The following is a 26,305-nucleotide window of genomic DNA, read 5'->3' as shown; positions in this document are numbered from 1 at the left end:
TCACAATGGTTGGATGATTCTCATTCCACAAATGGCCTGACGGAGGGCAAATTTCACGTCCTTGTTGTGTAGGCTGAAGATGAGGGGGTTTAAGACTGGTGTCACTACAGAGTACATCAGGGTGATGGTCTTGTGCATAGCAACTGAGTTGCCAGATGTGGGACTCACATACATCACCATTGTGGTTCCATAGAACACGGACACTACAACTAAATGGGATCCACAGGTAGAGAAGTCCTTTTGCCACCCAGCTGAAGAAGGAACCTGAAGCACAGCTCTGAGCACCAGGGCATAGGACCCAAGAATGTACAAAATGGTGGTAATGATGCTAAGAGAGCTCACAGAATGGAACACATGCTCTATGATGGGTGTAGGGGCACATGACAATGCCATCAATGGGTCCACATCACACAGAAAGTGATCAATGATGTTGGGACCACAAAAGGGTAGTTGAGAAATGAAGAAAATAGTAATTGCACGTCCAAGGAAACCAATGAGCCAACAAAGAGACACCAGAATGATGCAGAGATGCCCAGTCATAATAGAGGGATAGTGCAGTGGACGGCAGATGGCCAGGACCGATCATAGGCCATGACACAAAGGAAGAAGCACTCGGTTGTGCCCAGGGAAAAGAAGAAGTAGAATTGAGTGAAGCAGCCGGAGAACCATATGGTCTTGGTTTTGGAAAGAAAATCGACCAGCATGTTGGGGACTGTGCAAGTCACATACCAGATTTCTAGGAAGGAGAAGTTGGCCAGGAGCACATACATAGGGGTATGGAGTCGATGGTCCCACCTCACTGCACAAACGATGGCTATATTCCCAGTTAGAGTCAAGATCTAGATCAACAAAATCATTGAGAAAAGGATGATCTGTATTTTCCAGGGACCAGGAAAACCCAACAGGACGAACTGTGTCACAGTAGATATCCCTGACTTATTCACGGTCTCCAGACTGTGGAGAGAAGACAGAGTTAGCGACGAGTCACTTTGCTGCTGAAACATTTGACACTTCTTAGGACAGACAGTTTGAGTGATCAGGCAAATGTATTACAAATCCTAAAACAAGTCTTGAGTAAATCCTGCTCTGTTCTGAGCGAGCCATTTGGCCCTGATTCTTTGTAACTGTACAATTCTAGGCTCTTTGAACTCTCTGTCAGTGGGCAAAATCAGTTAAATTTCACCTTTTTTTGATGGAAATATTTGAGTTAGAGGCAAAAATAGTTTGTCTTATATTTAATTTTTTTCAGTGAAAGTTCATATATAGCAGTTAGTGCTATAAATTCACTTCAAAATGTGAGTATACTTACGCTATCATTTGAAAATAGGTTTGTATCTAACACATTTTATAGATTTGAATGGTTTCAGCTTTGACATCCTTACAAATTCTCTCCCTGTCTGTCTCCCCCCACTTTTTTCTTGAGCTATTTCCATTAGGAGATTTATTTTCTATCACTTTTTCATGATACTGGAAGAAAATCAACAAAGATACCTGGATAATTAATTCTTACTGCTATTTCCTATTTAAAGATGTTTACATCGCACTGAAGCTCATTTACAATTTGGTATTTAATCCTTTGTTTTTAGCAATGAAAAGTCACTATAATTCACCTAATGATTACTTTCACATGATAATTTATCACACACTTCATATCCATTTAAAATATGTCATTAAGGATTAATATAACATGCAGTGTATTGGGGAAGAAAAGTAAAATCACCAGGAGATTGTCTTCTAAAGCTCTTCTCACTGCTGTCACAAGTCTTTCTTCAAGTTCACTGTTCGGAAGATTTTACTTCAGTTTCTTTAAAAAATACTCCCAATTTTGATAGAAAACAAGACTTGCCCTTATTCCCTTTACAACACCATCACCAAAGATGATGTCTTTTTAAGAATCAACTACAACTCAGAGAAAAGAGCACAATGGTAGCTTTAACATATTGTAATCTCCAGACATTTTTTAACAAGCAACTTCTAACTTTGATAAGAGGAGAATTTTCCTTAAAAACAGTTGATAGAAGTGGTGTACATAGAATATTCACAGTACTCACTGAACATAATCAAATGGAAAAAATCCTCCTATCAGTGAGGTTATATTAAGTAACATAAAAGTGTTTATAATGAAGCAGCTGTTGCAGGTTCACTAAATGAATAATGCCTAAAGTGAACTATGAACCTATTCCTCTAGAAGCAAACATGACCTTCCTATTGGACTGGTTCAGCCAAAGAAGGTTGTAGTCTTGTGGAAAAGAAACCAAGAGAAAGACATCGAAAGATGGGGATACATTCTTTTTTTTCTTTTTTGAACTAGGATGATTATAAAGAAGTAAACTACCCTGCATTGATCATCATTTTGATCAGGGTTCCAGAGAATAGATCATCTTGTGAGAAGCAAATGGTTCCTCACTATGGGAACTCCGTGCTTTCCAAGCAAGAGACCTCTGTTCTCAACAAGACAAGAAAGCAATGATGCAGAGAGCAGCCACTTACCACCTGGAACAACAGCCCAATAACTTGAATCAGATTCACAGACTTTGACTCGAAATCAAAATGCGCAAGACTTAGGTCTATGTATTTGAGCCATAGACTACTCTTTTAGAAAAAGACCTCACGGAACAACTATTAGCCATAGGGAAAGCATGGTAAATGAATTTCACAAATAATTTCCAACATGATTAAAGAAGCAATTCCTAATATATTCACCATTAAATTATATGTGAATCTTACTCATTATATACACTGATTTGATTTTACCCTTAAAATTTTTTTAATGCCACCTCTCCTGAGGGTGGAGAAGAGTAATGCAATGGACAGAGGGGAGAGCTGAGAGAGGAGACCAAAACAAAACAAAACAAATCCCTATTTTCTCTTGGTTTCGGTCCCAGTGGATGGAACTAGTTCCATACTGTTTTGTTCAAAATATCTATGAAAATCATACCATTCTTGGTGTTCCAGTCACTTCCTGAGAAGGGGAAGATCTGTGGATGACTTTGGCACCATTTAGTACACTTATCTGGGGGAGTATGAGTTCCAGGGTTATCTAAATACTCTGAAAGTTTTGTCTTTTGAGTTGTGAGGAACCAATATTCCTTGATACTCAATCTCTTGAGCATATTAAATGAAAAAATGTAGGTGAATAGGCCCACCTGTGGTGCATAAGAGCAACGCCCATCAGAGATGCCTTTTCCTGTATATTGTGAAGCTTTCCCAGGTCCTGGGGAGAGTTCATAGGGAGGCCACAGATTCTCTCTTTCACTGCCCTTAATGTGGAAGCCCTGTGTGAGAGCTTCATGCAGGCTTATTTCACCTCCCTTGCACCAAAAGGTTCTAGTGGCCTGTTTCCAACAGAGCGTGACAGAGATGTGTGCTGGTGTTAATTTATGTGTCAGTTATCCATTGTTGAGAATTCTGAGTTATGTCTTCGTATGATCCTAGAACGTTCCATTCCTTCCCTAGGGACCTTCTTCCTTCTTGCCTGGGGGTTTCATTAATATTTCTGATAAGTTGGCCCATAGCGATTAGTAGGTAATGTGCTACATTGACTCTCTGGGGACCCCATAATCTCTTTAAGTTTGTTTTCTCAAACAGGGTATGTGATTCTGTGCCATGGGATACACACAGCCCCTAATTAAATGTCTTCCTGAAGGGACAGTTTTACTCAGACAAGATAATTTTGTATTATACTAAATACGTATGGTGGAACAGAAAGTATAATTTTTGATTATTATTAAGATAAAACTTTGACTTTAAAAGGAACATTGTCCCCAGAAGCCCATGTTCTCTGACCACGGTGTGCCAAACACTCTTTGGTGGTGAAAAGGTTTGAGGAATGGTGCATGAGAGTGTTTCATCACCTAGCACCAGCATTCCTGGCACATCTAATTTCATTTCCAGTACAGCCATAACTAAAAGGGTATACTTTCATTTTAAGTAGATTGGCCTCTCAGCTAATGGCTTTTCTGTTTCAACATGGGGTTTGGGCAGAAAGCTGGAATTTGTTCTTGGTATAATTTTCTCTTAATATTTTCCTCACTGAGCCTTTGCCCTATAACTTTCTGAGAGGCATAAAAATACGTTTAGGACATTGTTATTCCATATTGCAAGTGGCATTGTCACAGTTTATTTGGGAGAAGCGCTATGAGTAAAGATGTCCAAATGGAAGAACGTATAGATAGATCTTTGTGAAATACAGGCTTAGAAGACTGAATGGAGCAGTGTAGTGAATGAGAGCTTTGAATGGCAGGAGAGTTTGTACTTTACATAATGCAAGTATGAAGCATACTCTGTTTTTGGTGTAAAAGGCAGCTTTAAACAACGGCAATGTCTGTTACTGGGTGGGTTTATTTTTTGGTGCCCCTTTGGTCCACTGTCTTTAAGAATATTTTCTGAATTTAGACGATTGCACTCCTATTGAAAGGCTCCAGGTACACGTGCATTTCATTCTTTCCACCAGCTAAGATTAAACCAGGGAAGATACATCAAAAACAACATAGAGATAATAACAAAATGTAATTACTTAGCAAGGTAATGCATGTTTAAGATGTTTTATTTAGCATTTTTCATTGATGAGTTGAACTTGAACTGCTAAGGAAGTATGGAAAAAAAGTATCTTCCTCTACTTAAGTATGAGCCAGAACATGACTTACTGAAGCCATTCTCTATTGTTTTTATAAATAATAAAGGTCAGACATGACAAATTCTCCTTCTCTTTCTTTTTTAAAATGTTTTATTTAAATTCAATTGAGTTAACATAAAGTATATTATTAGTTTCAGGGGCAGAACTTAGTGATTCATCAGTTGCATATACCAGCCAGTGCTCATTACATCAAATTCCTTCCTTGATGCTCATTACCCAGTTACCCCATCCCCCCACCCACTGCCCCTTCAGCAATCCTCAGTTTGTTTCCTCGAGTTAAGGGTCTCTTATGGTTTGCCTCCTTCTCTGATTTATCTTATTTTATTTTTCCTTCCCTTCCCCATGTTCGTCTGTTTTTGTTTCTTAAATGCCACATATGAGTGAAGCCATAGAGTATTTGTCTTTCTCTGACTGACTTATTTTGCTGAGCATAATACCCTCTAAAAATGTCTCAGTTTTGGTTAGTTCTTAATCCTAGGGCTTTCTTTAGGGCATCTTTCATGTCTTTGTTTTGGAGACTATAGATAAGGGGATTTAAGAGTGGAGTCACTGCTGAGTATGCCAAAGTGATGATCTTCTGCATTCCTGTTGGAGTCCCTGATGTTGGGCTCACATACATCACCACAAGGGTTCCATAGAATAGAGACACCACCATTAGGTGGGACCCACATGTGGAGAAAGCTTTAGTTCGACCAGCACCAGAAGGAACACGAAGCACAGCTCTGAGTACCAGAGTGTAAGATCCCAGGATGGAAAGGAAGGGGACAAAGATAATCAAGGAGTTGAAGGTGTAGCATATAAGCTCAGTGGAAGGAGCAGGGACGCAGGCCAGTGTGAACAATGGGCCTGGGTCAAACACAAAGTGGTCCAGGATGTTGGGTCCACAGAAGGGAAGTTGGGAGATGAGGACAATGGGGACTGGATAGCAGAGAAATCCACTCACCCAGCAAACAGAGACCAGGACCACACAGAGCTTCCCAGTCATGATGGAGGGGTAATGTAGTGGGCGACAGATGGCGAGGTATCGATCATAAGCCATGACCGACAAGAATAAACATTCTGTTGTACCCAGGGAAAAAAAGAAATAGAATTGGAGGAAGCATCCAGTGAAGGAGATGGTCTTGGTCTCAGAGAGGATGTTGACCAGCATGTTTGGGACAGTCGAAGAAATGTACCAGATCCTCTAGGAAGGCAAAGTTTCCCAAGAAGATGTACATGGGCATGTGAAGCCGCTTGTCCCATTTCACTACACAGACAATAACCCCATTCCCCAGCAGGGTGAGGAGATAGACCACCAGGATGAATGAGAAGAAAAAGTTCTGCATCTCCCCCTGACCAGGGAAACCCAGAAGGACAAACTCAGTCACAAAATGCTGTGTTGTTGTGTTCTGGGATTCCAAAGCTGTTAGAGAAACAGAAGCAACTAAGGAGTGAATAATAATGAACTTTTATAGGTTTTGTTAACAATTGACTTGTACAAAGTATTTTTATTTTACATTGTCTCATTTGATCTTCCAAATGACCCTTTGAGATATAGGGAGGTGTGCTTCTTCATCCTTCTCTTTTACAGATAAGAAAACTGGAGTTCAGAGAAATTTAAGGGGTTACTTAAATGTGCAAAGGCAGGAATTCCTAGATACACTGGCTTATTTGGAGATTGGTTTGGAGCAAACTTCATTTCGAATATTCCTGTAACATTGAGTCTCAGTAATTTCATATTAAGATCATTGCCTCTTGGATATTCTACATGTAAGTATACACTTTGGATACATTCTTTTACTTTGAAACAAAATTTGAGAATAAATCTGAAACAATAAATTATCTTCTTAGAATTTCACATTCAAAAGGCCAATAAAAAGCAGAGAAGTAGAACTGTGTGGTGGGAGTCTTGAGCCCCCTTGCGTTTCTGCTCTGAGAAAGATGCTCTAGAAACCTCAGGATTCTGTAAAATGATGGGAAAATCATTTATGTAGCCCCCTCTAAGTCACATTCTGCTAGGTGGCATCTGGATTTGTAAAACAGTTTAGCTCATTCCCTCTTGAGGAGCTCTGGTTCTCTCAAAGTACTTTATGTTGAGCAAAATCTGTCTCCTTTTTACTTCTATGCATTGATCCTGCTGGGACTCTCTTTTGCTGAAGCTCTATCAAATAAGTCTCATTCCTCTTCCATTATGGTGATGATGGGGGGGTAAATAACAAATGGAAGCTATTGTGTCCAATATACATGACCTTTTTTTGGATGCCACCATTTTTTCCTGGCTTGTTTCCCCCTAAGCTGCACTATTCTACATCATGGCTAGGCTTTTGAGGTAACTTGCAGCTGGTATGCCAATTTTGTCTAGTATATGAAACCATGTGCCTTTTTTTCTTCTTCTGGGAATTAAGCCTTAAGCACCATAACTCAACATGTATCATCTTGCTTTTACCTAAATTAAATAATGAATTAGAAGGTTCACCTTAGGATATGCCAAGACCAGAAAGATCATCCTCATATTGGTTGAGTTAGGAATTGAGACATGAGTATAAATTTGGATGTTGCTTAAAACCTTTCTGAAGCTCTTGATCCAGGCTTGCTTGCTTGCTTAATTATTAATTAATTAATTAATTAATTAATTAATTTTGCAAGGGGTGGGAGCAGAAGGAGAGAGAGAATCCCTGAGATCATGAACTGAGCCAAAATCGAGGGTCGGCCGCCTGACTGACTGAGCCACCCAGGTGCCCCATGTCCAGGCTGAATTCTTTGTCCTAGAGGTTCCTGGTTAAAATTCAAGACACTTGGCTGGGTAAAACCACCATCAGGATTTTAAATTTAGTAATATCATGACTACAGATATAGGATAATTGACCATATTATTTATTAATGTGGCTGTTAAGATATGAAATTGCGTCTTTATGCCATTTAAATAATCTTCAGAGATCATGAGGCCTGCTTCTCAGTATTTGATCAAACCTGGAGCAAACTGAGAGGTAAATGTTTTACTGCCAAGGTAACTTTGCATATTTGTATTGATCAACAATATTTTTAGAATAATGAGAAAGACTCTAATAAACATGACTTTTATGAAAATCTAAATTTTGTCCAAGTAAGTTCGTTCAATGGACTACAATATGACCATATATATCAAAATTTCTAGAAGAGTTGTAATTTCAAATATACCTCCCATAACTATACCTGTATTTGCTAGAGCACATGCTGTCATTTTTGGTCAGAAAATATAGTTATTTGGCTTGTAATAAAAAAAAAAGTTGAATGTTGAATTTAAATTGTAGCACGTTATCCATTTACTTATTCATTTAGGCATTAAACAAATGTTTATGCACTGTTATAGTCCCAGCAGTGTGCTACATCCAGGGGTACAATGGTAAGCATGAAAGATAAATTTCCTCCCCTTTTGGAACTTATGACTTACAAAAGCAATCAAGATTGCCACCTCCATCTGTAGTGTCTTGAACTGTGTGTTTCCATAGCACATACCCAGTTATATACTGTGGGCCGGAAAAAGCTATTTATTCCAGCTCATAATAACTTAGATGTTGTGAGTGAGGGTCGTAGCATGGTTGCCAACCTTATTTGACATAAATGAGCTATTTTTGGCTTTTCAGGACAGTAGGCAGAGGCATGAGACACAAATTGATTTACTTTACTCACAACCCAGGAAGTTCTTGTCACCAAGAAAAGAAATATAATTCCAGCTCATGGTTTTTGACTTGGAACCGGACCTCATTATTCTTACCTCCTTCCTGGTCATCTGACTTCATGATGCCCAGGACCTTTTGACGTTTGTGCTGCAGTGAAATTTTAGTGACCTGTGGAATATAGGATCAGGAAAAGGGGCATATGGATTTCACAGATTATGTGAAATCTCACGGCATCCATTTCTGCTTCCTCCACCTCAAAGTACATCTATCAGTAGCTCAAAGGGTGAACTTAAATCCACTTCTTTCATCTTTGTATTCACCTCAAGTGATACAATGAATGAACATTTGGAGAGATGAGGAGGAACAAGGAGCGTGGATAGTCCATTCTGTACGAACAGATAAGGAAGCCAAATCCTCCTCCATAACCCCAACCACTTGTTCGACATTTAAGACACTTGCCCAGAGAAGTGAGGGGATTCTTTTTCCTTTAAATACTTATATTTTTAAGGTTAATTTGTGAATTTGGTAAAACTAAAGGACGAGGGAACCTGCCGATGACTTTCTTGTTTTCCATTTCCCACTTGTCACTTATCAAGAACTCTGAAAAATAAGAACATTCTGCTTTCGTTGCCCTTGCCGAAGGGTATTTGTCTAACGAAACTTTACTGAACAATATTAGAATCAAAACGCAGTGCAAGACTCAGGCTACCTTCTAACTGAAGATTTAATGGCCCCCAAAATATCCAAGACATTTGAACCCCATCTTCCCTAAGTGAGTTGTAGAGTGGGAACTCAGATACTAGAGTGAGTCCTTAATGTGACTATATTACCCCAAACAGAAGTGATGGAGAAATCCTTCCTCTAAGGACCCGATCTACCTGGCGGATGAAGTGGAGGAGAGGAGTGAGTGGGACAGGTTAATGGGAGAGGAGAGGAGAGAGAGATGGAGAGACAGAGAGAGAGGGAGGGAGAGACACGGGGCGGGGGCTGGGTGGGTTTGGGGCCAGGAGGGTGAGCTATCTTTCCAAAATATACCTGTTTTATCTTGGTGCCAAAGTTATAAGCACTTAAATTTTAAAAATTGTTTGTCTATGCATACTTTACTTAATTTTTGATCAACATAAGGTAAAGAATTTCCATGTTCAATTTTAAGTATAGCTTGAACACATTTGTTTGGAAAATAGTCTTCTATAAAAGTAGATTTGTAATGTTGTTGACTTATATGATGCAATATTAGTAAAAATGAAGGTTTAGCACTGTAACGGGCTCAGAGGTAGGAAGTATGAATTCTTTTCCTGGTATCAGGAGAAGGAGAACAAAGAAGAGACAGAGCATCTGAGAGGTAGATGAATTCAATCATAGCAAGAGCTCCAGGAGAGAACACTACCGGGTTTAGGAGTGAGGCTGTGTAAGGACAGAGCAGGTTCTCAAGAATGTAGTCCCTGTACCAGCAACACTTGAAAAGTTGTTAAAATGCAAGTTCTTGGGCTCCTTTCTGACTTAGAAACTCAGTGTGGGCCCAGCAATCTGTTTTAACAAACTTGCCATGTGTTTCCGTTGCATGCCGATGTTTGAGAACCACTGCGTAGATGATAGAGCATTAGAGTCTGGGTTAAGGAGTGGGTGTGTGAAACAGCTTGGGAGGGATTTCAGTAGGATCAGGAATTAATTGATCATGGTTTGGAGAGAGGGTTAAGAATGATATTTGTAGGGATAATTGTCACTAGAAGCTGAGTTATGGATGACTGCATCTGGAAAAGCTGGATTGGATTGAAGCATGGCTGGGGGGGGGGGGCTTTTGAAAGAGGCCTGGGAGAGGCAGGGAAGTGGGGGAGAAGGTTATTCAGGCATCATATGAAAAGAAGTGACCTGGGATAAAAAGGGGGCATTTTTTATGGGTGGGAGCAGAGTTGAACTTAAAGAGAAGGTGGTGGGGTAAAAGAAAACTAGGACACAGAAAATTTTGGTTCTAGCCTAAATGTTTTTACTTACAGCTGTGAGAGCTTGGTGGGCTCATTTCACATTTTAAATATTAGACACATAATTTTTCCTTGTATTCTCTGTAAGTCTGATATGAAACTGAGATGAGATACTAGATATGAGAATATTTTGTAAATGTCTATATAATCAGAGTATGATCAATGTGGTTCAAGAACTTCAGGAGTCTATTTGTAATTTGCCACTATCTCTTTTTTTAATTTTTTAAAAAAATGTTTTAAGTTCTTATTTTAATTCCAGCTAATTAACATACAGTGTAATATTAGTTTCAGATCTACAACATGATGCAACCACTTTATATGTTAGACTGTGCTCATTACAAGTGTAGCTGCCATCTGTCACCATACAGTGCTATTACAATATCATTGACTACATTCCCTATGCTGTAACTTTTATTCCCATGACTTATTCATTCCATAATTGGAAGACCCTATCCTTCACCCATTTGCCCTACCCCTCCCCTCTAGTAACCATCAGTTTGTTCCCTGCATTTATAGGTTTGATTCTGCTTTTTGTTTTTTATGCATTTGTTTTTTTAAATTCTGCAAAGAAGTGAGATCATATGATATTTGTCTTTCTCTGTCAAAACCCTAGTACATATAAGATAAATTCATTTTTTAGCTTTGTTTTTTCTTTAAAAATTTTTTTAATTTAAATTGTACTTAGTTAACATATAGCATAATATTGGTTTCATGAGTAGAATTCAGTGATTCATCACTTACATATAAAAACCCAGTGCTCATCACATGCTCTCCTGAATGCCCATCCCCCATTTAGCCCATCCCCCACCCACCTCCCTCCAGCGCCCCTCAGTTTGTTCTCTATCATTAAGAATCTCTTACGGTTTGCTTCTCTCTCTCTCTCTCTCTTTCTTCTCCTATGTGCATCGTTTTTTTTTTTTGTTTGTTTTGTTTTGTTTTCTTAAATTCCACATGCGAGTGAAATCATATGGTATTTTGTCTTTCTCTGACTTATTATGCTTAACATGACACACTCTAACTTCATCCACATTATTGCAAGTGGCAAGATTTCATTCTTTTTTTTTTTTTTTCATTTTAAAAAGTATGTTATTTTGATAGAGAGAGAACATTCCCTCAGAGAGAGTAGCAGACTCCCCGCTGAGCTGGGAGCCCAAGACAGGGCTCGATCACAGGACCTTGAAATCATGGTTCGAGCCAAGGTATACACTTAACTGACTGAGCCACCCAGGAGCCCCTAGATTTCATTCTTTTTGATGGCTGAGTAGTATTCCATCGTGTGTGTGTATACCGTATCATCTTTATCCATTTTTTAGCTTTATTTTAAAAATTTTTTATAAGATGAATTCCTGTTTAATATTTCTATATAGCATGTTATATATGTCTCCACTAGATCATGTGCCATAATGATGAAATCATGTATTTGTTTCCCCCTAGATTGAAAACTTCTATAATTAATGAATGACATTAATTTATCTTTATATTCTCAGTTGACTGAGTTTATAGTGCATAGTAGGCATTTATTGAATGAATTAGTGGTTGAATAAATTTCAGACTTGCCATCTTATCACCAAAAAGCTAATCTACTGATTCTTGCCTCATATCCCTGTCATGTCAGTGCCCATTCTAAATATAAGCCTCCTTAGTCATTTGCTCTTTTATATTTTCAAATCTATAATCACCATTCTGCTCAATACTTCTTATGCCATCTTTTCCTTTATAAGAGCTCCCTCTCCCTTTTGTATGTTTCTTGGTGCGTGGCTCCACTCTTGACATTTGCCAAAGCCAGAAACTTGATCATTGAAGACATTTTCTAATTCTGTCACCTCCCATAGGCAGGCAGTCACCATGTCCTGTTGATTTTCCCTACCAAATGTTTTTCAAACCCATCCTGGGCACTTAGGAGATCAACGTAGATGCTTTCTTTGTTTGGATGGTCCAGCAATGGAGTGGAGCTGCTATACATATAATCTAGAAAGAAAAATGGGCTTTATTATGAAGGACTGAGAGTGTGGTTTTAGGAGAAAAGCACCTGGTTTGGTGAGGAAGGAAGAGATCACCCACTCTGGCAATAGCTACGTGGTGACATACCATAGCTGGATCAGGTTCACAACTGATTGACTCAATCTAGTACTATATAACTCAGTGGTCCTCTTCTATCATTGTACTTAAAGGAAAATAAATGATAACATCACACTGATTTAGGATCAATTACCATATGACATACTCTGTGCTCTTGAGCAAGTTAACACCTATTCTTCTGAGCTCTTGGGCACATACTGTTGAATACATATACCTGGTACAATTCCTGGAATATATTAGACATGAGAAAATTCATAGCTGTTGTTAACACTACCAACAAATATGATTACAAAGTAGCTAGGATAAAATTTTCAGCATACATTTATAAACCTAAATGAAAAACTATATTAAATGAACCTAAGAAACATTAAAAAGTCATTAAGTTTCAGTGTATCACACAGCAGAGCTCTGGGTAGCTCTCTTTTAGCTCAGATTTATTTTACTGTCTTTCTTATATATTCTGGCTCTTAACATAGAGCTTCGTCTGATATAAAGGAAAAAGACATTAAAACATGGTAGTGTTAATAACTCAAGATATAGAAAATAAATGGTTAAAGGAAGGGCACTACATTACCTGTGATGTACATAAGAGTTAAGGGGGGATAAATTATATTTAATTTGGGGTGTTGTATGTAGAAAATAAGTTATTGAACACAACACTGAACAGTCTTCTAATACCAAATTATGTAACTTATCAAATTTCTGAATAATGAGGCATTCCTTTGTGAATCATTACGCAAGAAATTTTTAGGGATTGTTAAGCTGCAGGTGATCTGAGTCTTGGGCCCTGGAGTCAACAGTGCATGTAACACAACTTATTATTAAGTTACTGGAGATACTGTGGATAAAATCACATATCCAGAGACATAAAATCCACACAAGTTTGCAAAAATGTATTAATATTAAAACGAGATTTTACTGGAGCTAGCATCCTCTTGTAGCTGTCTTAGAAAAAACGCAGTGATGCCTAGACAGAAAAGTTACTTACCCTTCATGATAGGGCTACATGTGGAGAAAGCTGGGAATAAACACTGAGTCTGTATCTTCTCATTGATTCCTCTCTTTCCTTTATGTGCACTAAAAATGCAGCGGCCTGACCCTGAGAACCCTGGGATATACAAATGTAACGGTTGCAACTCCCTTTCTTCCCTTCCTGAATTGTTCAAAAGAAACAGTTATAGCAATAGGGTACTTATGTTGGGCAACAGTGAAAAGAAGCACAGCCCTATAATCGATCCTTGAGGTGTGGGCCTCAATTGACATATTGATATTTTCATGAAGAGCTGTCTAAGAGACCTCAATCACCCCCAGACACCCAGATCTTTTATTTGTCTCACTCAGCAGAGCAAATTTAACAGGTGACTTTTATATATTCGTTACTTTTGCTGTAGAATGGCTGAAAGAAGTGAGATCTGAACCTCATGAGGAGATTTCAAGATGGGGATACAGATGAATAAAGGTGAAGAGTGTATTGTTGAGACTCGAGGGTGCAATTAAAGTTTCATCTTAGACTATTGTGAAGTCTTCAGTCTCCCCTTGGGATGGCTTATGACTCCCCCAAGACTGCTTGGTGTGACATCCTTTCTTTATCCATAGTTTTCAAACAGTTTGGGTTAAATTGGCCCCCAGCGTGAGGGCGGGAATAATGTCTCAAAGGCAATGGTGAGGTGTCTGTGTGATTTGGAGAGAATTTTTTGTTTTGGGAGAAATCTTTTTCACTGTGAAATATAGAAAATGTTTACAACATACATTGTACCCTGGGAGTGTGTTTTCTTCACACATGTGACATTTGTAAATTTTTGCTTCTAATCCTTAATTACTGGTAGAATATTTGTTTTCTGTCTGTCCTACCTGTTCTTTGTTTCTTCTTTCTTGCTTTCTTTTGTATTATTTGAGTACTTTTAGGTTTTTTTCCTCTCTTACCTCTTTTTCTTGGTTTTACAATATTTTGTGCTGTGGTTAAATACACAGAACATAAAAATGACCGTTTTAACCATTTTAAAGTATACAGTCCTGAAACATTAAGTTCATTCACATTATAATGGAACCATCACCAACATTCATCTCCAGAACCTTTTCATCATCCCAAACTGAAGCTCTGTACCCATTAAGCAATAACTTCCCATTCCACTCTCCCACAGACCCCGACAATATATTGGGGCAGTTGGAGAAAATGGTATGTGTAAATTCAAGCAACAGTTGAACCATGGTCACGAACTTCCAGGGATGGCTAATTTTTGGTTTTCCTCTGAATGGTGGTCAGGTTTAGTTCTGGTTCATACTTCTTTGAGGATGAAGACCACTAAGGGTTCCCTTATGAAGTTCCTTCAACTTGATGTGAGCCCTGGGTTCCCATCTCTCCATCTCTTCAGCCAGGCATTGCCATGATGCATACGGATTTAAACTATAGGCAAGTGCACTGTGAACATGAATGACTTTAGTGCTTGCCATTCAGACTTCCAAAAAAATTGACTTAGGAGTTTCATGTTGTCTCTCCAGATTGTCAATATTTTTAAGTTTTGGTTTGGTTTGTTTGTTGATAAATATTTTATTTATTTATTTGATGAGAGAGAGAGAAAGATAGAGAACAAGCAGGGGGAGTGGCAGGCAGAAGGAGAGGGAGAAGCAAGTTTCCCACTGAGCAGGGAGCCCGATGTGGGGCTCTATCCCACGACGGGATCATGACTTAAGCCAAAAGCAGATGCTTACAATTGAGGCACCCTGGTACCCCAAGTTTTGCTTTTTTAATTCAGTATTTTTCGGGGTGCCTGACTGGCTCAGCGGGTGGAGTATGTGACTCTTGATCTCAGAGTGGTGAGTTCAAGCCCCATGTTGGGCATAGAGATTACTTAAAAAAATTCAGTATTTTTCTTTATTCTTATTGGGATGGTAGATTGAAGTAACCAGCTTTCTATTATGAAAACTTGTGTTTACTAAAAATTTTATTTTATCTTAATTAGTTGAGAGAGAGGGAGAGAGGGCATGCACACATGTGCGTGTGAGCTGGGAGGGAGGAGTAGAAGGAGAGGGAGAGAGAGAATCCCAAGCAGGTCCCAACACCCAGAGCCTGAGCTGGGGCTCAATCCCATGACCCTGAGATCATGACCTGAGCTGAAATCAAGAGTTAGTGGCTTACCTGACTGAGCCACCCAGGTGCCACCCTACTAAAAATTTTAAAATAATAATTCAGTTTGGACTTCAATTTACATCATATTTTATAGTCATTTTTATGGGGGGAGCTCATTACTCTCTAGGAGTCGTTATATAGTGGCTTATAGAGGAGTGCCTAGAAGCACATATTATTTTCCAAAAAAAAATTTAATTACTTTATTTTTTAATAATAATTTTTATTATATTATGTTAGTCACCATACAGTGCATCCCTAGTTTTTGATGTAAAGTTCGATGATTCATTACTTGCGTATAACACCCAGTGCACCATGCAATACGTGCCCTCCTTTTTTAACTTCAAGTGTAGTTGACCTCCAATGTTACATTAGTTGCAGGTACAACGTAGTGATTCAACAATAATATAAAGGTCTTTTATTCCCGTGACTTACTCGTTCCATAACTGGAAGCCTGTACCTCCCACTGCCTTTCACTCATTTTGCCCATCCCATCACTCCTCTCCCTTCTGGTAATCATCATTTCTCTGTATTTATAGGTCTGATTCTGCTTTTTTGTTTATTCATTTGTTTCATTTTTTTGGATTCCACACATAAGTGAAATCATATGGTATTTGCTTTTCTCTGGCTCATTTTACATGGCATAATACACTTTAGGTCCATCAATCGTCACAAATGGCAAGATCTCATCCTTTTTTGTGGCTGTCTAATATTCCATCGTATATACCACATCTTCTTGATCCATTCATTTATTGATGAACACTTAAGTTGTGTCCATATCTTGGCTATCGTAAATAATGCTGCAATTAACGTTGGGGGTGCATATATCTATTGAATTAGTATTTTTTATTGTATTTTTTGGTAAATACCCACTACTGGAATTATTGGATTCTATGGTATTTCTATTATTAATTTTTTGAGGAACCCTCATACTGTTTTCCACATTGGTCATGCCAATTTACATTGCCACCAACAGTACACAGGGTTACTTTTTCTCCACATCCTCGCCAATCCTTGTTATTTCTTAATTATTAATTAATTAATTAATTAATTATTTATTTATTTTAACCATTCTGACAGATCTAAGGTGATATCTCATTTTGGTTTTAATTTGTATGTCCCTGATGATTAGTGATGACAAGCATCTTTTCATGTGTCTGTTGGCCATCTGTATGTCTTTGGAAAAATGTCTATTTAGGTCCTCTGCCCATTTTTAATTGCTATTATTATTTTCTGGTATTGAGTTGTGTAAGGTCTCTGTATATTTTAGATATTAACCCCTTATGTGACACATTATTTGCAAATGACAGATACCTTCTTCCATTCAGTAGGTTGCCTTTTTGTCTTATTGATGGTTTCCTTCACTGTGCAAAAGCCTTTTATTTTGTGTAGTTCCAGTAGTTTGATTTTGCTTTTGTTTCCCTTGCCTTAGGAGACATATCTAGAAAAATTTTTCTATGGCTGATGTCAAGGAAATTACTGCATATGTTTTCCTTTAGGATTTTTATGGCTTCAGGTCTCATATTTAGGTCTTTAACCCATTTTGAGTTTACTTTTTGTGTATGGTGTTAGAAAGTGGTCCAGTTTCATTCTTTTGTGTGTAGCTGTCCAAGTTTACCAGCACCATTTATTGAAGAGCCTGTCTTTTCCCCATTGTAAAATTTTGTCTTCTTTGTCATAGACTAATTGACATATAAGCATGGGTTTATTTTTGGGCTCTCTGTTCTATTGATCTATGTGTCTATTTTTGTGCCAGTACTATGCTGTTTTTTTTTTGGGTTTTTGTTTTTGTTTTTGTTTTTGTTTTCCAGAGAGAGTGAGCAAGGGGGAGAGGGAGAGAAAAAATTTTTGAGCAGGCTGCATGCCTAGCATTCTTTTTGGAGTCTGATGCAGGACTCCATCTCATGACCCTGAGATCATGATCTGAGCTGAAATCAAGAGTTGAACACTCGGAGCATCTGGGGGCTCAGCCATTAAGTGTCTGCCTTCGGCTCAGGTCATGATCCCAGAGTTCTGGGATCGAGCCCCACATTGGGCTCCCCACTCGGCAGGAAGCCTGCTTCTCCCTCTCACAATCCCCTTGCTTGTGTTCCCTCTCTCTCTGTCTCTCTCTTTCAAATAAACAAATAAAATCTTAACAACAACAAAAAAAGAGTTGAACACTTAACCTACTGAGCACCCAGGCACCCCTGTGCCAGTGCTATACTGCTTTGATTACTACAGCTTTGTGGTATATCTTGAAATCAGGAATTGTGATACCTCCTGCCTTGTTCTTCTTTCTTAGGATTGCTTTGGCTATTTGGAGCCTTTTGTGGTTCCATACAAACTTCAGGATTATTTGTTCTAGTTCTGTGAAAAACGGCGTTGGTATTTTGATAGGGATTGAATCTATAGATTGCTTTGGGTAGTATGGACATTTTAACAGTATTAATTCTTCCAAACGTGAGCTGGAATATCTTTCCATTTATTTATTTTGAGATTTTATTTTTCTTTATTTGTCAGAGGGAAAGAGAGCACAAGCAGCGGGGAGCAGCAGACTGAGGGAGAAGCAGGCTCCCCATTGAGCAGGGAGCTTGATGTGGGACTTGATCCCAGCACCCTGGGATCATGACCTGAGCTGAAGGCAGATGCTTAACCAACTGAGCCACCCAGGTGTCTCTACCTTTCCATTTATTTGTGTCATCTTCAATTTCTTTCATGAATGTTTTATAATTTTCAGAGTACAGGTCTTTTGCCTCCTGAGTGATGCTTATTTCTAGGTATTTTGTTCTTTTTGGTGTAACTGTAATTGAGATTGTTTCCTTAATTTCTCTTTCTATTACTTCATTATTAGTATATAGAAACACGACTGATTCCTCAGTATTAGTTTTGTGTCCTGAAAATTTACTGAATTCATTTATTCTAATAATTTTTTGGTGGAGTCTTTAGGGTTTTCAATGAATATTATGTCATCTGCAAATAGTGACAATTTATCTCTTGCTTACCAATATGGATGTCTTTTATTAGAAGCACTTTTGTTTTGTAACCTGAGGTGTACTTGCAAAAAGAAAATGCCCTATGATTAGCTCTGCTTAAATCTTCTTTCACATGACACAAATCCATGCTTGCACACATGCTACTTCTCATGATCTTTCATAGTATTTAGTCTTTCCCCTATTATTGCACTTGTACCATTTAATAAAAAGAAAACACTTGCAATTTTATTATGCATCTCTACTATGAGACTGCGAGCCCTATGAGGGAAGAAAATGTCTCTTATGTACTTATGTATCAAATTTATTTCCTGGTTCAATGTCTGGTATTGTAGATGTTCAACAACAAGAGTATATAGTTGAACAACGAGAGGGAGGATGTCTAAATATAAATGTGATACAGTAGTTACAGTTTGTCACAGGATATTTGTAGAAGCTCTAAGAGGAAAAAAGACATGTCTCATATTTTCTCTACAGTGCCAAAAAGTCTAAGCAAAAAATGTTAAGATGTTCTTTGGACCCTACTTCAACTTTTTAATAAATGGATAGGCTCCTAAGGACTCCTAGAGTTGTTGGGGGGGGGGGCATTGGGGGAATGATTTTCTATATCTAATTATTTAAAAATTCCTCTGGAAAGTTATTCTTTACTTAAAAACAACTGTATTATTATTTAGTTTTTAAAAATTAAAATACATTATTTACTTTAAATGAATTAAATTTTTAGTAAATTTTATATTTAATAAATTTAAATAATTTTTAAAATTTTTTTAAATAAATAATACAGGCATATACACAAAAGTTTAGTTCAAAAGGGGGTTTGAAACAAACACCTCCTTTACAGTCTTGTTCCTCAGGCACCAAATTCTCCTCACCTGAAGACACTCCTCTTACCAGTTTCTGGATCTCTTTCAGGAGATAGTCTATACACTTACATGAAAGGTAGTTACACTCAGCTACTCGCCTTGCTTTCTTCACTCAACAGTATATCTTGGATGTCAACTATACTTCAAAAATAATAATAAGTCCCAAAATATAATATATCTTGGAGATACTATACAACGTTACATATAGAACTGCTTCACATTCTGTAAGATTGAAGACAGTATTCCATTGCATGACTGAACCATAGTTTATTTAACTAGTCTTCTATTCATAGGAACTGACATTTTTCTCAACGTTTTGCTATTACAGCAATATGCAATGAATATTCTTATACTTTCACCATTTCCCATGTGTGTAAGAATATCTGGACTGAGTACCTTAGAAGCTGGATTGCTGGGCTACAGGGTGTATGTCTTCTAAATTTTGATCAAAGTTGCCTGATTGTCCTGTATAGAGCTCATAAAATTTATTCTCCCCCAGGCAAGCATGAGAGAAGCCATTTCACTGTCCTCAAACACACAGTGGTTATCAAACTACTTAATCTTTGTTATTCACATGGGTTAAAAATGAGATACCATCATAGGGTTATTCTACTTTATCTTTTTACGAATGAATTCCTGCTCTTTCCTTATGTTTAAGAATCTTTTCTGCATGTTGTCTATATCCTTTTGCTTATTGTCTTATTGGGATATTGTTCTGTTCTCTTACTGTTCATAGAGTTTTATGTATATTAAGGAAACAAACACTGTTTAATTGGCAGATGATTGAGACTTCCTAAATTATTATGGGAAAATAATTGAAAAGTCCTAAAGAAAGAAATACAGGATTAGTTGGTAACAAAAAAGACAGAAAGGAAAAAAAAAAAAAGCCTAAATCTGTTCTCTGCAGTTCTGGTGTTAGCTCTTCTTTTACTGTAAGCAGGACTCCCCTGCCACCACTTCTCCTTGGGAATCTGGAGCTGCTTGCAATAAAAAGAAAAGCAGGTCTGTATCCCAAACTTGTGTTTATGCCAGTCCCTATACCCACTTGTTTCTGATTTGTCTCTGTATTTTTGCTTGGTTTTTCTACAAGATCATCTTTGGAAAGTGAAGGAAGCGAGCCCATGTGCAATTTAGATGCAATGAAAGCAATAGAAAAGAATTTCTGATTTTGTCATGACTAAGCAGCTTGTCTTAAACTAATCTTTCCACCAAAAATAACCACAAAATCTGGACAGAATACCTAACACAATCCTTTGAAGGCACTGGAAAACAGTCAACACAGGCAAGACTTCAGGGGTTACAATTCCAAGAAGGGAAGGACAAGGAAATGAGTTTTATATTCACCTTGAGTGATTTTTTCCTGAGGACGTTTGACAGTTCCCTGGGTGGGGGCAGTATGAGGATATGGAGGCATGTGGGAAAGAATGGTGGAAAGGAAGAATAAAGTCTCAGCAGAAAGCAGGAATTTCACTGATTTGAGAATATAAAGGGTTCAGTGTTTATGGCCACTAGAGAAGGTAGAGTTTGAGAAACAAGTCCTGGAGAGAGGAGAACCACAGAGAAATGAGGCTAAAATATGATGTGGTATCCCTTCAAGGCATTTATTGATTTCTAATCCATTAATGTGCAAGATGAGATTTCAAGAAATCTAGCAGAAAGCAAAACTGGAAGTCTAAAGAGCTGAGCAGAGGTTTCAGGAGCATGGGGTTCAAGGAGCACAGAAATAGAAAGCCAGGGTATGCTGAAGTGGAGGGGCCCTGAAAACAGTCCAGGCTAATAGATGAGACTCAGAAGACTTTCCTGGAGTATGAGTCACATTCCAGGAATAAAGGCAAGACTGGCCTAGGCTATTTTTATACTTAAATTGAAATCTTTACATGAAATCAAAATTATCAGCCTCCATTTTCTCTACCGCTACAAGAAAGTTAAAAAAAAAAATGCATGCTAAGAAACAGGACAAATGATCAAGTACCAGGGGAAGAAATAAACAACAGATCCATGCCTATAGGTGCTTAAGGTTTTTGGTCAGCAGTACAATGAATAATTTTTGGGAAAAAAATTAGTTAGTTTTTTTTTTTTTTGATGTTCAACATCTCTGATCATCAGGGACAATGCAAATCAAAATCACAATGAGATATCACCTCACATCTGTCAGAATGGCTAAAATAAAAGACACAAGAAACAAGTGTTGGCAAGGATGTGAAGAAAATGGAACCCTTGTGTACTATTGTTGGGAATGCAAACTTGGGCAGCCACTGTGGAAAACAGTATGGAGGTTCCTCAAAAAATTAAAAATAGAAATACCATATGATCTAGTAATTCCACTACTGGATATTTAACGAGGGGAAACAAAAACACTAACTCGAAAAGATATACACATCCCTATGTTTATTGCAGCATTATTTACGACAGCTTAGACATGGAAGCAAGCCAAGTGACCAACAAGAGACAAATGGATAAGGAAAATACACACAATGGAATACTACACAGCCACAGAAAAGGGTGCGATCTTGCCATTGAGACAACTGGGATGGACCCTAGAGGGTATTTCACTAAGTGAAATATGTTAGAGAAAGACACAATGCCATATGATTCCACTTGTAAGTGGTATTTTAAAAAAATGAATAAACAAAAAGCAGAACCAGACCTATAAATATAGAGAATAAACAAATGGTCACCAGTGGGGAGTGGAGTGGGAGTTGGGCAAAATGGGTGAAGAGGAGAGGGAGGTACAGGCCTCCAATTATGCAATGAGTAAATCACATGAATAAAAAGGGCTTCCTACAGAATAGAAGAGGGTCACAAGCTTCTGCATCCCAGATTCATGTTCAGATGTTGGGCTCAGATACATGACCATCACTGAGCCATAGAACAATGAAACCACAGCCAGATGGGACCCACAGGTGGAGACAGCTTTTCTTCGTCCAGCTGCTGAAGGCAACCTCAACACAGCTCTCAGGACCAGAGCACAGGACACCATGATGCAGAGGAAAGGAATAAATAAGAGTAAGGAACTTAAAATCATCCAAAAAAAGACTCCATTACTGGGGCTCTGGCACAGGTGAGTGCTAATAGGGGACCTGGATCACACAGGAAGTGGTCAATAATCCTGGATCCACAGAAGGACATTTGAGAAATAACAATGATAGGGACTGGGAACCAGAGGAAACCAAGTATCCAGCAACTGACCACAAGATTGGTGCAGAGACGTCCTGTCATAATGGATGGATAACGTAGAGGCTGGCAGATGGCAAGGTACCGATCAAATGCCATAACAGCCAAGGAGAAGCACTCTGTAGAGCCCAAGGAGAAGAAAAAGTAGAACTGGAGAAAGCACCCAGAGAAGGAGATGACCTTGGTGTCAGAGAGGAAGTTGGCCAACATGTTGGGGACAGTGGAGGTGACATACCAGATCTCTAGGAAGGAGAAGTTGGCGAGCAAGATGTACATGGGAGTGTGGAGTCTCTGATCCCAGCGCACAGCACAGATGATAGACCCATTGCCCATGAGGGTCAGGAGGTAGAGAACCGAGAACAGCAGAAAGAGGAGGATCTGCCCTTCCCTGGGGCAAGGGAAGCCCAGGAGGATGAAGCCAGTGATGGTGCTGGAGGTGTTGGGGGTGTTGGAGATTTTCATGGGTCTGGGAGCTGTAAAAAGACCACCAAATTACTGAATGACAGTGTAAAGACAGGTGAGAACCCAGATTATATTTAAACCATCTTGGGAAAGAAAATAGAGACCTATATCTTAATAGTTATTTTTGTCCATGAAACTGAAATATTGATCTGGGTTACTTTTTATTCTCACTGACCTTTTCATTGTGGACTCAAGATAACTTTGGTTAGAACTGATAAGGTCTTGAAGGACAGTATTGTAGAGGTGTTTTAAGATTATATTAGACCTTATATTTAATAGAGTTTTTATCCACCTACTTACCTATTCTCACAAAAATGAAATTTTTTTCCATTTTCAGAAGAGGTGATATCATTGCAGTTGTGGCAGAAACTGTGTCAAAGTATTATGTAACACAAACTAGGAACTTTTTTGAATGACTTCTTTTACATGATTTTTGAAACTGGCCTTATTTAAAACTAAGTGATTAACTTAATAATATTATATGCCAATTTTATGTGTGAAACAGTCAAGGCAATTGGAGGGAATTAGCCTTAGTTTCTGTTGTATTGAAACAACAATTGTAGCCATCCACAGTTGACCAAGGCCAGAAAATTGTTAATGGGCCATGTAGAAACAGGTCTGTGCTTACCAGAAAAAGAGATATGAATTTGCCCAGTTTACACTTACAGATATGATTCTATTCCAATAATATAAACTATGGATATTAGTAATAACATGGAATTCTAAATAGTGTGGGTTTGTAGGGGATGCAGAGCTAAACTTTACTCCATCCCTCACTAAATACTGAGGATGATCTCAAGGCAGAGTGACTTTTAAAGGTTGAGTATTACATATAATGCTTTTCTTTTGTTCTAAATGAGTTAGAATACCTTTGTTAAGCAATTATGCACTCGGGCTTTGGAATCCATTAGAAATCTCTGTAAATAAATGTATAAATAAGCAACAGAAAGTCTGTGTTCCCCACCCCTCCTTTTATGTTAAGTCCATATTTTGCTTTTGGAAATTTGGCACAAGGACCCAGGCAGTCTAATAATTTCTTACTGTGAGTAATCAAGTCCTGAGAAAACTGTAGGACCAAGAGCAGAAGGTGACAGCAAGCAGCTGATACTCCTCAAATATTAGGTCTGGGTGCTTAGAGAGTTGCACTGGAGGGAGAACACAGTTGTGTAAAGGGAGGTGGTGGGGGATGAGACTGGAGGAATTGCAACCCAATAAATATTCTTTTAAAACCATTTCTGGGTCATTTTAAACTCAAAATCCCTTGTTCTGATGGCATGGGGGATTGGGGGAGCTGATTAAATCTCCACAGATCTGCCCAGCTCTATTTAACATATAAAAACTGGAATAAGGTTTAATGGACTCTGCTGTTGGTGGGGGAAAAGTGAGCTAGATTCTTCTGGTACCTGCACTATGAACTTCCATTTCCTAGAAGTCTTTTCTTTTTCTGCTTTTAAACTCATTTGTGTAGGGGCCTAAAAGGTTTCTGAGATCACACATTTATCTTTTAAAAAGGGGAATTGGAAGCAGACAACAGAAGAGTGTAATATATTTTTTAAAGTCACTCTGTACCAACTTCACTCATGATTAAGGACGTTAAGCATTTAGCCTTTTTTTTTTTTTTTTTTGCAGCACACCCTGCGGTGTGTTCTCAAAGTTATGTTGGAGTCACATGAGCCCGTTGATTGCTAAAGAATAAAACAGGGACACACAGGAGGCATTCTGCTATGTGTAAAGGTTCTTAATGGATTCTAAAAAAAGATTACGTCTGTAAGTCTAGTACCAATTTAGAGGAGGATAACTTAATTATAATCATTTAAAAACAAGGGTTACTAATAATGATTAGTATTTTTGACCAGGGTTGTTTTGCTGGTATTTGTGAAATTTCATTTTAGGAGTAAGCATCTGCTCAACAATCTAATAATTGGCCCCTGGATTAAATGTTTAAGAACTCTTTTTCCCCCTGGTAGAACTTATTTCAATGTGGTATTTCTTGCCTTTCTTTTACCCTCACATCTCATTCATCAGCAATTTCTGTTCATTTGTCTCCAAAATAAGTCTCTGGTCCACCTACTTCTCTGCAGTTCAAGCTGGACCAAGGTGATGCTGTTCTGACTGCTTCCACCCTTCCTCTCTACAACCTGCTAAGCATGCCACAGCCAGAGTGACTATTTAAAAAAGGAAAGTCAGATCAGTCCTTTTTCTTGCATGGAGACTTCAATTAACTTCCCAAAGCACTTAGAGTAAATAAAATCTCCAAACCAGCGTCTTTGATTTGACCCTGCTTAACATCTCCAACTTCATCTCATAATTCTGTACATGTACATACTTTCTTTGTCCGTCATACACACATGCCCCCCGACATACACTGTTGTGCAAAGGGGGTGCACACACTTCACTGACACCAGGACTTCAAATATAAAATAGGGTTCAACAAGCAGAGGTGTTGCAGAGTGTGCCCTTCTCTGTGCTGATCTCACTGAGGGGTGTACATATTTGGATTATACTCACACTAGCCAGCATTTCAGTAAATACAGACCCATTTCTGTAATGCTTTACACCAAGGGTCAGCAAATTTTGTCTTAGAAATTTTGGCCTGCAGGGGTGCCTGGGTGGCTCAGTCAGTTAAGTGTCTGCTTTAGGCTCAGGTCTTGATCCCAGGGTCCTGGAATTGAGCCAGTGGCCTCAGGCTCTCTGCTCAGTGGGGAGCCTGCTTCTCCCTCTCCCTCTACCTGCTGCTCCCCCTGCCTGTGCTTTCCCTCTCTCTCTTTCAAATAAATAAATAAAAATCTTAATTTTTTTTTTTTTTTGGCTTGCAAGCCATGTAGTCTCTAACTTCTCACCTTTGCTGTTCTGTGAAAGCAACTACGGACAATACCCAAGTGAATGCACATGGCTGTGCTCCAATAAAATGTTATTTATGTCCACTGAAATTTGAATTTCATGTAACTTTCATGTGTCGCAGAATGTTATTCTTATATTGATTTTAAAATGTAAGTTAAAAATGTAAAAATTCTTAGTTCACTGGTCATAAAAAACAGGCAGCAGGCCAGGTTTGTTCCATTGGTTATAGTTTACTGACTCCTGCTCTTTGTATTTATAATAGGAAGGCAAGGACCATCTATTTGTCTATGGCATGATGGCAACTTGGTCCAACAATAATGACATTTTAAGAAAAAGAGGCGTCAGCAGTTGTAATCAGCTTGTTCTGCTGAGCAGACCTGTTTGGACAGCTTTCAGCTAAATTACAAAAATGAATTTATAAAGCTATCAGGATTTGCCTTTTTCTCTGTCTCTGCACACACACGCACACACATATATGTGCACACAGTGGTTCAGAAATATAACACTGGCCTTCCTCTAGTTTCTAGAAGCAGTCAA

The 26,305-nt window shown here is 38.4% G+C and overlaps 3 protein-coding genes across 3 annotated transcripts; all 3 read right to left on the bottom strand.

Moving 5' to 3' along the window:
* On the bottom strand, window positions 1–1,004 carry LOC103680210 (olfactory receptor 11H7-like). The gene is given in 2 exon segments (XM_008709742.2): window positions 1–578; window positions 581–1,004. Coding segments are annotated over 2 exon segments (1,002 nt in total).
* A 3,368-nt stretch (window positions 1,005–4,372) lies between these two features.
* On the bottom strand, window positions 4,373–13,327 carry LOC103680209 (olfactory receptor 11H6-like). The gene is given in 6 exon segments (XM_040625517.1): window positions 4,373–4,453; window positions 5,118–5,816; window positions 5,818–6,083; window positions 8,370–8,442; window positions 12,121–12,221; window positions 13,321–13,327. Coding segments are annotated over 6 exon segments (1,227 nt in total).
* Window positions 13,328–22,034: 8,707 nt separating this feature from the next.
* LOC103680208 (olfactory receptor 11G2-like) lies at window positions 22,035–23,315 on the bottom strand. Its single transcript, XM_008709740.2, is given in 2 exon segments — window positions 22,035–22,313; window positions 22,316–23,315. Coding segments are annotated over 2 exon segments (891 nt in total). The 5' UTR covers window positions 22,928–23,315.
* Between the last annotated feature and the right edge of the window lie 2,990 nt (window positions 23,316–26,305).

The sequence above is a fragment of the Ursus maritimus genome, unplaced genomic scaffold (assembly GCF_017311325.1).
Source record: "Ursus maritimus isolate PB19 unplaced genomic scaffold, ASM1731132v1 scaffold_87, whole genome shotgun sequence".
NCBI classification, from domain to species: Eukaryota; Metazoa; Chordata; class Mammalia; order Carnivora; family Ursidae; genus Ursus; species Ursus maritimus.
The sequence above is the reverse complement of the archived record's forward strand: the minus strand, read 5'-3'. Positions and strand labels throughout refer to the sequence as shown.